Below are 13,402 nucleotides of genomic sequence, written 5' to 3'. Positions count from 1 at the left end.
AAGGTGTTTGTTGCGAGTACTCAAATAGTCTAGGAAGGATATTTATTTGGATATCAATATCAATTTCTACGACAGGTTGATCACTTTTGAGTCGATTATCTATCTAAAGACCGAATTTAATGTCACATAATTGACATTAAGTTATTTATTTGATATTTAATCATTATGCATTTGGTTCTTTGATAGTGACAGGAATGTTAACTCAATGTCTACGACCATTAATAACAACCCAATATTGAATGAGATAAAAGTTAAGGCTTGGAAGGAAGCCGTAGCGATAATTCTCTTATACAGATTTAGATCTGCTATTTCGGATAGAGAAATTTGTTCTTACTCCGAATAACCTTTATGATGTTAAAATTAAGAAGTCAAAACAATATAAAAGAATATGTCTGATGATCATGAAACGTTATATTTTAAATGTGTTTTAGAGCTCCATTTCGAAGGGTCAAAATGCAAAGATGTTCCTTGATTAAATTTAGCAATATTTTGCCAAAAAAATAGAAAGACGGAGACGAGTAATCTTTTGGCTAATCTCATCTCGATGAAGTATAATGACAAAAAGAATATAAGGGAGTACATTATAAAGATATTTAATATCGCATCAAAATGTATGTCACTCAAGTTAGATCTTGATGAGGACTCACTCATGCACTTGATTTTGATCTCGTTTCCTACTCACTTTGGGAAATTCAAAGTGAGACTTCAGCCTCATTGTGAGAGGAAGAAAGACGGTAGAGAGATAAGACTGAAAGTTCTCAATTAGCTGCAACTTCACAAAATAAGAAAAAAAGAATAACAAAGGTGTTGCAGAAGAACCTTCTCAACAAAAGAAATGAAATAATGGTAAGTATTTTATCTACTACTTTTATAATGGTCAAGGACACAATAGGAAAGAGTATCCTAAGTACGCTACATACGGTAAAAAGAAGGGTATCACACATTAGTTTGGTCTAGAGTTAATTTAGCTTTTGTATCCTAATGATAATTGGTGTGCGAGTTCTCACACTACTACTCACATAAGTATCACTATGCATGGTTGCCTTTGGAGTCAAGTGATGATGAAAGACTCGTCTTTGTGAGTGTCAAAAAAGTTTGAAATGGAAGCTATTGAACTTTTAGATTACATTTAAAAACTGAACTTCATTTATATTTATTTGAGACTTTTGGTATACAATCATTTAGACAAGAATTAATTAGTATTTCAAGGTTGAACAAATTTGATTTTTCTTGATTTTTTAGAAATAATAATGATAGTCTCTACAAAATATTCAAACGTTGTTAGTTCTATTTCTTTAATTGATAATTCAGAACAAAAGAAAGTTCAAAAAACCCTTCAAACCCTACAACAATCCACATGTATTACAACTCAAATAGAGACCCTCATACATGACCTTGTTGGAATGTTCTCCGAGTTTGTATCTTCCTATAATTGGTTTTGTAACATCAATCAATATCCACGTAAACTCTTGCATGCCTTCCTCTATCTACACACAAAGTGTTTGTGACAACTTTTATAGGCCTATTGACATATGATGTTAATCCAAGCATGATTCTTTTTCATCGTAGTAAACCTTGTTGAATTTTGGGAATCTAATCTGCACCATGGTGCGCTCCACATTAGTCGTTGGTGCTATGAATTAATGAGTTCGTTCAGCCACCACCAATTAATGATCAAAACCCCTCTTTACATGGAGCACATTTTTTGTCCCACAAACTGCATCTTACTTCATGTGTCACAAGTGGTACATGAAGTAGTACACTGTTTTGGGACAACAGATGTCCACCCCTCTTTACAATCTATCCTGCAGAACGTTGTAGCTATATTTTTTTCTCACAATTGTGACTACCACAAAGTCTATGAATGTAGATCAGGGCTCATGAAAATAGATCCATTGAAAGTCACATAAGGAACTGCCAAAATCCCTTGTTCATATACGACTCTTTTGGTTTGGTTTCGCATAGGTATCCTCACACTGGATGCAATCTTATCTGAGACTGGAACATTCATAGATATGTGGAGCTAACTCTCTCGGCGGATATTTTTTTCATCCACAAGACTCGAACCCGAGACCTTGTTCATATACGACTATTATAATGTTCTATGCCATCAGGTTTCTTTTCACCCTAGGTGGCGGTTGTTTATGGTCGAGTACATTATCTTTGAATGGCGCACCTCCATACACATAATTAGGTGGCGGTTCTTTCCTTTGAAGAGAGAACACAATTCCTTCCATGGATATAACAAGGCTCTAAGTTTGAAGTTTGAACATATATTTTTCTAATTCTTTTTTATATGCGGAACTTGCAAACTGTTGAAATGTAATTCAAAAGTTAGGTAATTGATAAGGCTGAAGGCACACAAAGGCCCATTCGCATAAAACATAGACCCAATTGGTTATCTGATTTTGTGGTTCAAAAGTAATTACTGTCATTTTACAATTTTATGTCAATTCGGGCCTCATGTATTTAGCCCATCACTAGTAGTTGAAACCCTAAATTCTCTAGCTCATGTATTTAACCTTATCCAGCTGATGCATGGAGGCTATGAATGAAATGAATTATCTTTTTCTGCATTTATTTTCTTGTTCTTTTCTTACTTAGTTCACTGTTCTTCTACCTTAATCAAAAAAAAACCCTATCAATTTGGTGCTTTCATTCCTGTACTATGCCTCCTAAGACTACTCCCAAGGATATTGATGAGTCCTTGTTACAAATCTTTGCTGATAAACTTAAAGAACAGCAAGAACAGCAAGATTCCAGACATGAGACTATTACAGAAGCTCTTCACACAATCACTGAAAAATTGGCAAATATATCTACCTTACCCCCTCAACCACCAAATCCCCCACAAACATCTCCAAACCAACCTGAATCCTCCAATATATCAAACCCTAACCCAACAACCCCTATACCCCCCATTCCACCTCATCAACCACCACCTACCCACTTTCCTAACTATCCACATTCTCCTGTTTCTCCATTTTTCACTCCTAATAACCCTTACATTCGCCCCAACTTTCCATATATGCCCCCACCCACAACCCAACCAAGACCCCCAAAATTACAACTTTCCCCTTTTGACGGATCAGAACCTTTGGATTGGTTATTCCAAGCTGAGCAATTTTTTCAGCTTTACCAAGTCCCTCCAGATCATCGTCTCCATATCATTTCATTTTATATGAATGGGGAAGCCTTAAGCTGGTTCAAATGGGCCTTCCATAATTCTACTTTTACTGATTGGGAGAGTTTCACTAGATCATTGGAGGCACGGTTTGGACCCTCTTGCTATGAAAATCATCAAGCGGAGCTATTCAAGCTTCGACAAACAGGCACAGTAGCTGAATATCAACGACAGTTTGAAACGCTCTGCAACAGAATTTGGGGTCTGACCCTAGAGGTAATTCTAAACTGTTTCATTTCTGGGCTTTTAACAGAGATTAGGCGTGAGCTGGCTGTACTCCGCCCCTCTAATATTGCTAAAACTTTGGGCCTTGTTAAACTTGTGGAATCAAAAATCAAAGACTCCAAACCCCCACCACACAGACCATTTCGTTACCCAACTGCCAATACCCAACCCAACCACTTCATCAACCCCCGACCCAATACACTTCCTAACCCCCCCTCCAACCACACAATCAAACTCGCCATCTTTTCCTATACGTCATCCCACTATGGCCCAAATGCAAGAGAGACGTGCCCAAGGTCTTTGTTATAACTGCGATGAAAAGTTTCACAACGGCCATAAATGTCAACCTAGACGTTTTTTGTTGTTGCTCGATGATGATTTCCAGCAAACAGATGACACTCACACGTCCTCTCTCGAAACTGCAAAGGAGGATCTCACAGTTACTGATGACCTTATTCATTTTCAATTATCTGAACAAGCTCTCGAGGGACAAACTTCCCCTAAGACATTGTGATTTCAAGGATCAATCGCAGGCCATCCAATCATAATTTTGGTCGACACTGGAAGTTCTCACAATGTCATTCAGCCTCGATTGGCAAGCTATCTGCAATTGGAGATTGACCCGACTTCAACGTTTCTAGTTATGGTGGGAAATGGCGCTCACATATATTGTACAGGCATGTGTTCTAATACACCAGTCAGGATGCAAAACCAGTTGTTTCACATCCCACTTTATTTACTGCCAATTCAGGGAGCTGATGTTGTTCTCGGCATTGAATGGTTGCGCACTCTAGGACCAGTCACTTCTGACTTTGCAATTCTGTCCATGACTTTTAGAGTGGGGAATGACACCATCACCCTCCAAGGAGACAATGTCATCCTCATTTTGCCTTCTTCACTTCATCAACTCACCCGTTTCCTAAGCACAGACTCTGTCGCTTCTCTTCCCACAATAATCTTTCTACCCATCCTACCCACCACCCACTTACCCCAACAAACAACTCATGAAATTAACCCACAAATACAGACTCTCCTCCACAAACATGAGGACATTTTCCAGACCCCACATAGCCTACCACCAGACCGCTCTCATAACCACTACATTCCCTTACTACCAAACTCTACACCCATCTCCATTAAACCCTACTGTTATCCACATTCCCAGAAAGACACTATGACCACTATGATTCATGAAATGCTCAAAGATGGAATTATCACACCTAGCAATAGTCCCTTTTCATTCCCAGTTTTGCTAGTTAAAAAGAAGGACGAGACTTGGCGTTTTTGCATTGATTACCGGGCTTTAAATGCAATAACAATCTGTGATCGCTTTCCAATTCCAACTATTGACGTATTGTTGGATGAATTAGGCAGCGCTACCATTTTTTCAAAGATTGATTTTCGTTCTGGTTATCATCAAATTAAAGTGCAAGAACAAGATACACATAAAACCGCATTCAGGACCTTCTATGGTCATTACGAGTTTTTGGTTATGCCGTTTGGGCTAACTAATGCTCCTGCCACTTTTCAAGCAGCTATGAATGACCTATTGCACCCTTATTTGTGAAGGTTTGTCTTGGTGTTCTTTGATGATATACTGATTTATAGTTCTAATTTGCATGATCACTTAGTGCACTTGGGCATCATATTAGACCTATTAGTTACTAACTAGTTTTATGCCAAGTTGTCCAAATGTCAGTTTGGTGTTTCTACGGTTGGTTACTTAGGTCGCATCATCTCAGCAGGGGTAGTTAACCCGGATCCGGATAAGATCCAAGCAATGCTCGAATGGCCTCAGCCACGTTCACTCACGACACTCAGGGAATTTTTTGGTCTCACTGGTTTCTATCGGAAGTTTGTCAAGCACTACGCCACACTCGCCGCTCCCCTCACCGACCTGTTAAAATTACAGACATTTACATGGACTACAATTTATGCGAATGGGCATACAATTCTGGAACAGATCCGTGCATATTATAGTTCCTCATGTGGACAACAATTTATACACAAATTAGAATTTGAGGCAACACAAAGTTCAAAGTTTCATATTTCACAGGGTCTGGTATTTTTTCAAAACCGCATTTTCATACCTGATACAGCAAATCTGCGGGTCACCTTGTTGAAGGAGTTACATGAGACACCATTTGCATGTCATTTTGGGTGGAAATCTACTTTGGCTCGACTTACAGCCTCGTGTTAGTGGCCTGGGCTCGCCAAGGATGTCAAGAGCTTCGTCCAACAGTGTGTGGTTTGCCAATCTAACAAGCCCCTAACACAAAAGTCTCATGGGTTATTACAGCCACTTCCAATACCAGCAAAAGTATGGGACGAAATATCTATGGACTTTATAACACACTTACCATCATCACAGGGCCATACAGTCATATGGGTTGTCATGGATCGGCTTACCAAATACGCCCATTTCACCGCACTTCCTCCTCGGTTCTCAACTGAGACACTAGCACGACGGTTTCTGAATGACATTTGCAAGCTCCATGGTGTCCCTAAGAGCATCGTTTCTGACCGTGACCCTTTGTTCCTCAGTGCGTTCTGGAAGGGGCTTTTTAAGCTCCTGGGCACTTCCTTATGCTATAGCACCGCCTACCACCCGCAGTCAGACGGTCAAACCGAAGTTGTGAATCGAGGACTCCAAACTTACCTCCGGTGTTTCACAGGGACTCAATCGAACCAATGGTTTTCTCACCTTTCTTTGGCTGAGTATTGGTACAATACAAACCATCACTCAACCCTTCAAGTCACACCCTTTGAAGCACTTTATGGACGACCTCCACCAACATTGCGTGACTACCTTCCCGGTTCCACGAATAACACACCAATCCGGGATATCCTGCAATCTAGAACCGAGATGTTAATAACACTCAAACAACATCTCCTTCATGCGCAACAACGTATGAAAGCACAAGCGGATTCAGGTATAAAAGATGTTACCTTTGAGGTGGACGAAAGGGTTCTTCTCCGCCTTCAACCGTATCGGCAGCAAACAATGGCACGCCCCGGTCACAGAAACTGTCTTGGCGCTTCCACAGGCCGTTCCAGGTTGTTCGGCGAGTTGGGCAGGTTGTGTATGAACTCAAACTTCCACCATCGGCTCGCATCCACCCGGTGTTTCACGTCTCATTCTTAAGACGTTTTTATGGTGCACCACCGGGACAAACCGAGGACACCTCCCTCACCGGTTCTCTGCCAGAAACAGTGGTAGAACCACCCTTTGACCCCCCAGTCATTCCGTTTAAATCCTCCATGGAGCCAGGGGTTCAACCGTGTTGGAATGAACATGGCCTGCATATTGAAGAAGAAGAGGAGAGGAGCAAGAGGACAAACAGATTGGTTGGAGAAGAGAATAGCATAAAAGAAAACACTTTGTTGAAGCTCACACCTTAAACCGTGAGCAAGAAAACATTGGAAAAAAAGAGACTCTCAATGAAATGGTTAATGTGGGAGAGAAACCAGGAGAAATGGCTTTGGAAAGGGAAAGTACAATGAATATGGGAAATGAAAGATTCCCCACCCACTTGATTAGGTCTCCTCGTGCAAACCGAGGAGTTCAAAGAGGACCGTTAGATTGGGGAGTTTCATCTCCACCATTGGATGCATTGAACCCTTCTGAACCGTCTTTAATACAATCTGGTACTCGAGGCGTGATTGAAGGGATTACACACTTCCCCTTGCTGACTAGATCCCCACCATCCACGCCCCCCCCTCTTTTGGCGCCACACACATTCGCACCATCCATTCCAATCAGTTGTCATCCACACACACTTTCCACCCGTTTGAATTCAGTCCCACGTGGCCTTGCTGGTGACTCTTCATCACACCTTGAGGACAAGGTGTCTCTCCAAGGGTTGGGCAATGATAGGGCTGAAGGCACACAAAGGCCCATTCGCATAAAACATAGACCCAATTGGTTATCTGATTTTGTGGTTAAAAAGTAATTACTGTCATTTTACAATTTTTATGTCAATTCGGGCCTCATGTATTTAGCCCATCACTAGTAGTTGAAACCCTAAATTCTCTAGCTCATGTATTTAACCTTATCCAGCTGATGCATGGAGGCTATGAATGAAATGAATTATCTTTTTCTGCATTTATTTTCTTATTCTTTTCTTACTTAGTTCACTGTTCTTCTACCTTAATCAAAAACCCTATCAGTAATTCAGTTAGTTTTTCTACTATAATTAGATGTTGTACATCCTAGAAGAAATTAACAAAAAGTTTCCCTCATTCATTCTCTTTTCTTTCTTCAACACAAGTTCCTCACCATCTTCATTCAATTCTTCTCTCTTCTTGTCTCGAGTTCACAAGTGATTCATTTCTGTTCCAACAAATCTAGTATCAAGAGCAAGGTTGTTAAAGATCCTTCAAAAGCATAGGACAGAACAGTGGAAATTTTCCAGCAAATCTTCCAATTCTTGATGGGAAGAATTGGAACCGATGAAGGGTACAAATGAAGGCTCTAATGGGGTATCAAGAAGTGGACGAAATTGTTGAGCAAGGGTATCAAGATCTTGCTGAAAATGCAACAGAAGAGCAAAAGAAGCAGTATAAAGAAAGAAAAAGAAAGATTGCAAAACCATGTTTCTTTTACATCAGTGTGTAGATGAAACACACTTTGAAAAGATTTCTGGTGCAGCAAATGCAAAGGATGCTTGGTTAATTCTTGAAGCATGCAATCAAGATGCAGAGCAATTGAAGAAAGTGAGGCTACAAACTCTAAGGCGACAATATGAACTAATGTGGATGGATACAACAGAGAAGGTGGCTCAATTCTTTAAGAAAATTGTAACACACACAAACTCAATGAAGGCATATGGTGAAAAAATCAGTGATCAATCAATAGTTGAGAAGATCCTTCGCACACTTACTCCAAGTTTTGATCATATTGTGGTGGCCATTGAAGAATCAAATAGACTAGAAGACATGAAAGTTGAAGATCTTCAAGGATCTCTAGAGGCACATGAGCAAAGAATTATAGAGAGAAGTATTGAGAGACCTGTTGAGCAAGCCTTACAAGCTTACAGCAGAAAGAACTTTGGAGGAAGAAGTGGCTTGAGAGGAAGAGGCAGAGTGAGAGATTACAAGAACTACAAGAATATGCACAATAAAGATCAAGAGAAAATGGAACCTGATAAACCAGAAACTTCAATCAAAAGAGGTGGCTTCAACCAGTGGAAAGGGAGAAGAAAGATGGTGGACAAAAAGAAGATAAAATGCTTTAACTGTGGGAAAGTTGGTCATTTCTCGAATGAATGCAAGACATCTTCAAATCAAAGTGACAACAGAAGTAGACATTTCAGTGAAGCACACATGGTTAAGGAGGAAATAGTGACAGAAGATGATGAGCAACCCCTTCTACTCATGATGGTAACAAGTCAATTTGACAAGAACAAGGATGTGTGGTACATAAACTCTGGTTGTTCAAGTCATATGACTGGACATAGAGACTAGCTGGTGAATTTTGATGAGAAGAGAAAAAGCACAGTGAGATTTGCTGACAATAGGATCATCCAAGCTGAAGGCACAGGTGATGTATTGATCAAAAGAAATGATGGCAAGCATGTCATGATCACTGATGTATTATATGTACCAAATATGAAAAGCAATCTAATTAGCATGGAGCAGCTATTGGAGAAAGTTTTTTCCATGGGGCTAATCAATGAATCTCTGGAAATCTATGATCAAAGGAAGAAGTTAGTCATGAGAGCAAACATGGCCTCAAATAGAACATTTCAGATAAGTCTTGCCACTGTTGAATCTCAATGCCTATCTGCTACAACACTGGCTGAAGAATCTTGGATTTGGCATCTAAGGTCTGGGAATTTAAACTTTAGAGACTTGAATATGCTGAAAGCTAGAGAAATGGTGACAGGCATGTCACCAATACAAATTCCAAAGAAGGTATGTGACAACTGCCTCATCAGCAAACTACCAAGGAACTCTTTCAAATCAATAACATATTCAAGAGCCAGTGATCTTTTACACATTGTGTACTCAGATGTGTGTGGGCCTATTGGTGTTCCTTCATTAGGAGGCAATAAATATTATGTCACCTTTGTAGATGACTTAAGCAGACAAATATGGCTCTACCTAATCAAACTCAAGAATGAAGTGTTCCTGATATTCAAAGAATTCAAGAAATTGGTAGAAAGACAGTCAGGGAAGAATTTAAAGATTCTTAGGACAGATGGAGGTGGTGAATACACATCAAAAGAATTTGCAGAGTTTTGCAGAGAACAAGGAATTGTGCATGAGGTGACTGCTCCTTACACACCTCAGCACAATGGAATTGCAGAAAGAAGAAACATGACCATTCTTAATATGGTGAGAAGTATGTTGAAGTCAAAGAATTTGCCACAAAATTTTTGGGGAGAAGCAGCCACAACTACAACATTTGTGCTCAATAGATGCCCTACAAAGAAGCTGAATTCAATTGTGCTAGAAGAAGCATGGCCAGGGACCAAACCCTCTATAAAACACCTAAGGATATTTGGCTCACTATGTTACAGCCACATTCCTGATCAGAGAAGAAAGAAGCTAGACAATAAGAGTGAACCAATGATCTTCATTGGATACAATCCCACTGGTTCATACAAATTGTACAAACCTGCAACAAAGCAAGTTGTATTTAGCAGGGATGTACTATTTGTTGAATCAGAATCATGGAAATGGCCCAAAGAGGACAACAATCCTATGACTAGTGTGCAACTGGATTGGGAATTTGAGGAATTGAGAAGAGAAGAAGAAGAAGAAAACTCAGGCACTTTGAATCACACACAAAAAGAGATGAGTGAAAGACCAAGAAGACAAAGAAATGCTCCACCTAGACTCAGAGATTTTCAATTATACTCTGATGATGCAGTAAACACAGAAGGAGACTTGGTGCAACACATGGCATTGTTAGCATATACTGAGCCAATAAGTATGGAAGAGGCATTATCTAGCACTGTTTGGAGAAAAGCTATGCAAGAGGAGATCAAGTCAATAGAAAAAAAATGAGACTTGGGAATTGGTGAACCTACCTGAACAGAAAAGGCCAATAGATGTGAAATGGATTTTCAAGAAAAAGCTAAAACCAGATGGCACCATAGCAAAGCATAAAGCAAGGCTAGTAGCCAAAGGATTCATGCAAAAGAAAGGGCTTGATTACTCAGAAGTATTTGCACCTGTAGCTAGGCTTGAAACCATAAGGTTTATGGTAGCTCTAGCTAGCTGGAAGAGATGGAACCTATGCCAACTAGATGTAAAGTCTACATTTCTAAATGGACCTCTAGAAGAAGTGGTATTTGTGAATCAACCCCCTAGCTTCATAAGCAAAGGAAATGAAGCAAATGTACTAAGACTCAAGAAAGCTTTATATGGATTAAAGCAAGCACCTAGAGCTTGGAACAAAAGAATTGACAAGTTCTTGCAAGATTCTGGTTTTAAAAAATGTTCAGTTGAGTATGGAGTGTACATCAAACCTACTGACTAGAACCTTGGTGCATTATTCATATGTCTCTATGTGGATGATCTTCTCATCACAGGGATCAGTTCTGCAGAAATTGATGAGCTAAAAACAAGTCTAAAAGGAGAGTTTGAAATGACAGATCTAGGAAGATTGTCATACTTTCTTGGTTTCGAGTTTCAGCACACCAAGAAAGGGCTATTCATGGACCAAAAGAAGTACATACTTGAATTATTGGGAAAATTCAATATGAAGGACTGCAATCCTTCAGAAACTCCAGCAGAGATGAATCTAAAGCTGGATAAATGTGAGGAAGAAGATAGAGTTGATGCAACTCAGTATAGACAAATGGTGGGTAGTTTGAGATACATGTGTCATACCAAACCAGAAATATCATTCAGTGTTGGTGTAATTAGCAGGTTTGTGAATGATCCGAGACACTCCCACATGATTGCAGCCAAGAGAATCTTAAGATATCTGAAGGGGGCTCTAGATTTTGGCATTGTTTTCCCTCACCATAATGAGAAAGTTTGCTCACAACTCACTGCCTACTCTGATTCTGATTGGAGTGGAGATGTTCTGGACAGGAAAAGCACTATGGGGTACATATTTATGATAGCAGGAGGACCAAACTCTTGGTGTTCACAAAAGCAGAAGGTAGTGGCTCTATCTACATGTGAGGATGAGTACATATCAGCATGTTTAACAACTTGTCAAGTAATTTGGTTGTCCTCTTTACTGCTAGAACTTGGCATTGATAATGGGTATGCAGTTGAATTATTGGTAGATAGTAAGTATGCTATAGACTTAGCCAAAAATCTAGTATCTCATGGAAGGTGCAAGCATATTGAAACAAAGTACCATTACTTGAGGCAACAAGTAGAAGAGGGCAGAATTAAACTCACTCACTGCAGAACTGAGGTGCAATTGGCTGACATTATGACTAAGCCATTGAGGATGGACAGATTTAAGGAGTTGAGAAAGAAAATAGGAATTCAAAGGTTAAACCAAGAATAACAAATGAAAGTTGTTTTTCTTTCGTTTTGTTTGTTTGAAATTGTAAACTTTTGAATCATGTAGGGTGTTGAAATGTAATTCAAAAGTTAGGTAATTCAGTTAGTTTCTCTACTATAAATAGATGTTGTACATTCTAGAAGAAATTAATAAAAAGTTTCCCTCATTCATTCTCTTTTCTTTCTTCAACACAAGTTCCTCACTATCTTCATTCAATTCTTCTCTCTTCTTGTCTCGGGTTCACAAGTGATTCATTTCTGTTCCAACACAAACAAGTTATGAGTCATTAATTTGTAGTAATTCCTAAATAAATAACTTTGGATCTTAAACTAAAAAGGGAAAATAGCATGACTTTAATTAGTATTGGCAATTAGGATCGTTCTGCCCATGCCCATATAATACCCACCAAAATTAGGGCGGGTATGGGTATGCCTGTTTTTAGATAGGGAATGAAATATCATATCATGTCCGCCCTAAACATGGGCAGGGTGGACTTGTGGGCCGCCCAAAATTAAAAAAAAAACAAAAAATGATCTAGTACATAGAACATTGCAATATATTATATATTGTCTTTTATTTTTTATTTCACTGCTGAAACATTACAATATTTGTGTTATCATACTTGAGATTACATGGATGCACAATATGATAGTAGGATTTAAAACATAAAACATAACATTTTATTTTGCATACACTGGACATGTATTTAATTGGTAAGATATTATATTTTAAAAAATAATTACATTGTACTCAAGTGGTGAGAACATGAACTACTCTTGCCATACTTGACCCATCAAATTTCTTATTGTAGTATTCTTTGATATTCGTGAGCCGCTCTACCTACTCGTTTGAAATACGGGTGGGTGAAAAGAGTATAGTGGACAGACATTTTAAGGCGGATGGAAACATTTTTCATGTCTTGCCCACCAAAAACGTGCCGACAGGCGGACAACCGAATGATTATGATCCAAATTTCCAATGATAGCTTTAATATTATTTTTGGCATATTAGTCCCTTCCTTGTATAAAAAGACAAAACTTATAAGACTTTTTATAATTACAAACTTTAGTTGGGAATTCTAAATGTATGCTACTAGTTGAGGTGACCCAATTACAAAATGCCACCTATACCAAACGTTAATATTTATGTGTGTATGTAAGCATTAACACATTGTTATTTATTAGTTGTATCTAGAGATGGCAAAGGGGTAGCCCATACTGTTTTGCTCTTACCTGCAAAATTTAAGTGAAGGCAGGCACATACACACTCATATATGTTTAATGAACAAAATTGCATGCTCATTTTAAAATGGATATAGCAGGTCATTACTAACTTACACTAAAACAATAGTTAAATTATTCAACACTGCACAATACACTTCTAGGCCAATGTAAATGCAATGGTGGAAGTGCTTGCAGACCGTGCAGGAGTTGGAATGTAATGCAACATTCCAATTTGATACTTGTTTTGTTTTTAGTTAACTTCAAACCACATAATCATCACATTTTCTTTAGTTA

General features: G+C 38.9%; 1 protein-coding gene across 1 annotated transcript; it reads left to right on the top strand.

The window, feature by feature from the left end:
* On the top strand, window positions 8,003–8,875 carry LOC109359766. The gene has a single exon (XM_019604462.1). It carries the CDS (start codon window positions 8,003–8,005, stop codon window positions 8,873–8,875), a length of 873 nt encoding a protein of 290 aa, XP_019460007.1.

Source organism: Lupinus angustifolius, chromosome LG11 (genome assembly GCF_001865875.1).
Source record: "Lupinus angustifolius cultivar Tanjil chromosome LG11, LupAngTanjil_v1.0, whole genome shotgun sequence".
In the NCBI taxonomy this organism is placed as follows: domain Eukaryota; kingdom Viridiplantae; phylum Streptophyta; class Magnoliopsida; order Fabales; family Fabaceae; genus Lupinus; species Lupinus angustifolius.
Note: the sequence above shows the minus strand (reverse complement) of the source record. Positions and strands in the feature narration are given on the sequence as shown.

Bases quoted from the DNA above. Each gene is read 5' to 3' on its own strand.
- LOC109359766 (XM_019604462.1), top strand. From the start codon at position 8,003: ATGTTTCTTTTACATCAGTGTGTAGATGAAACACACTTTGAAAAGATT.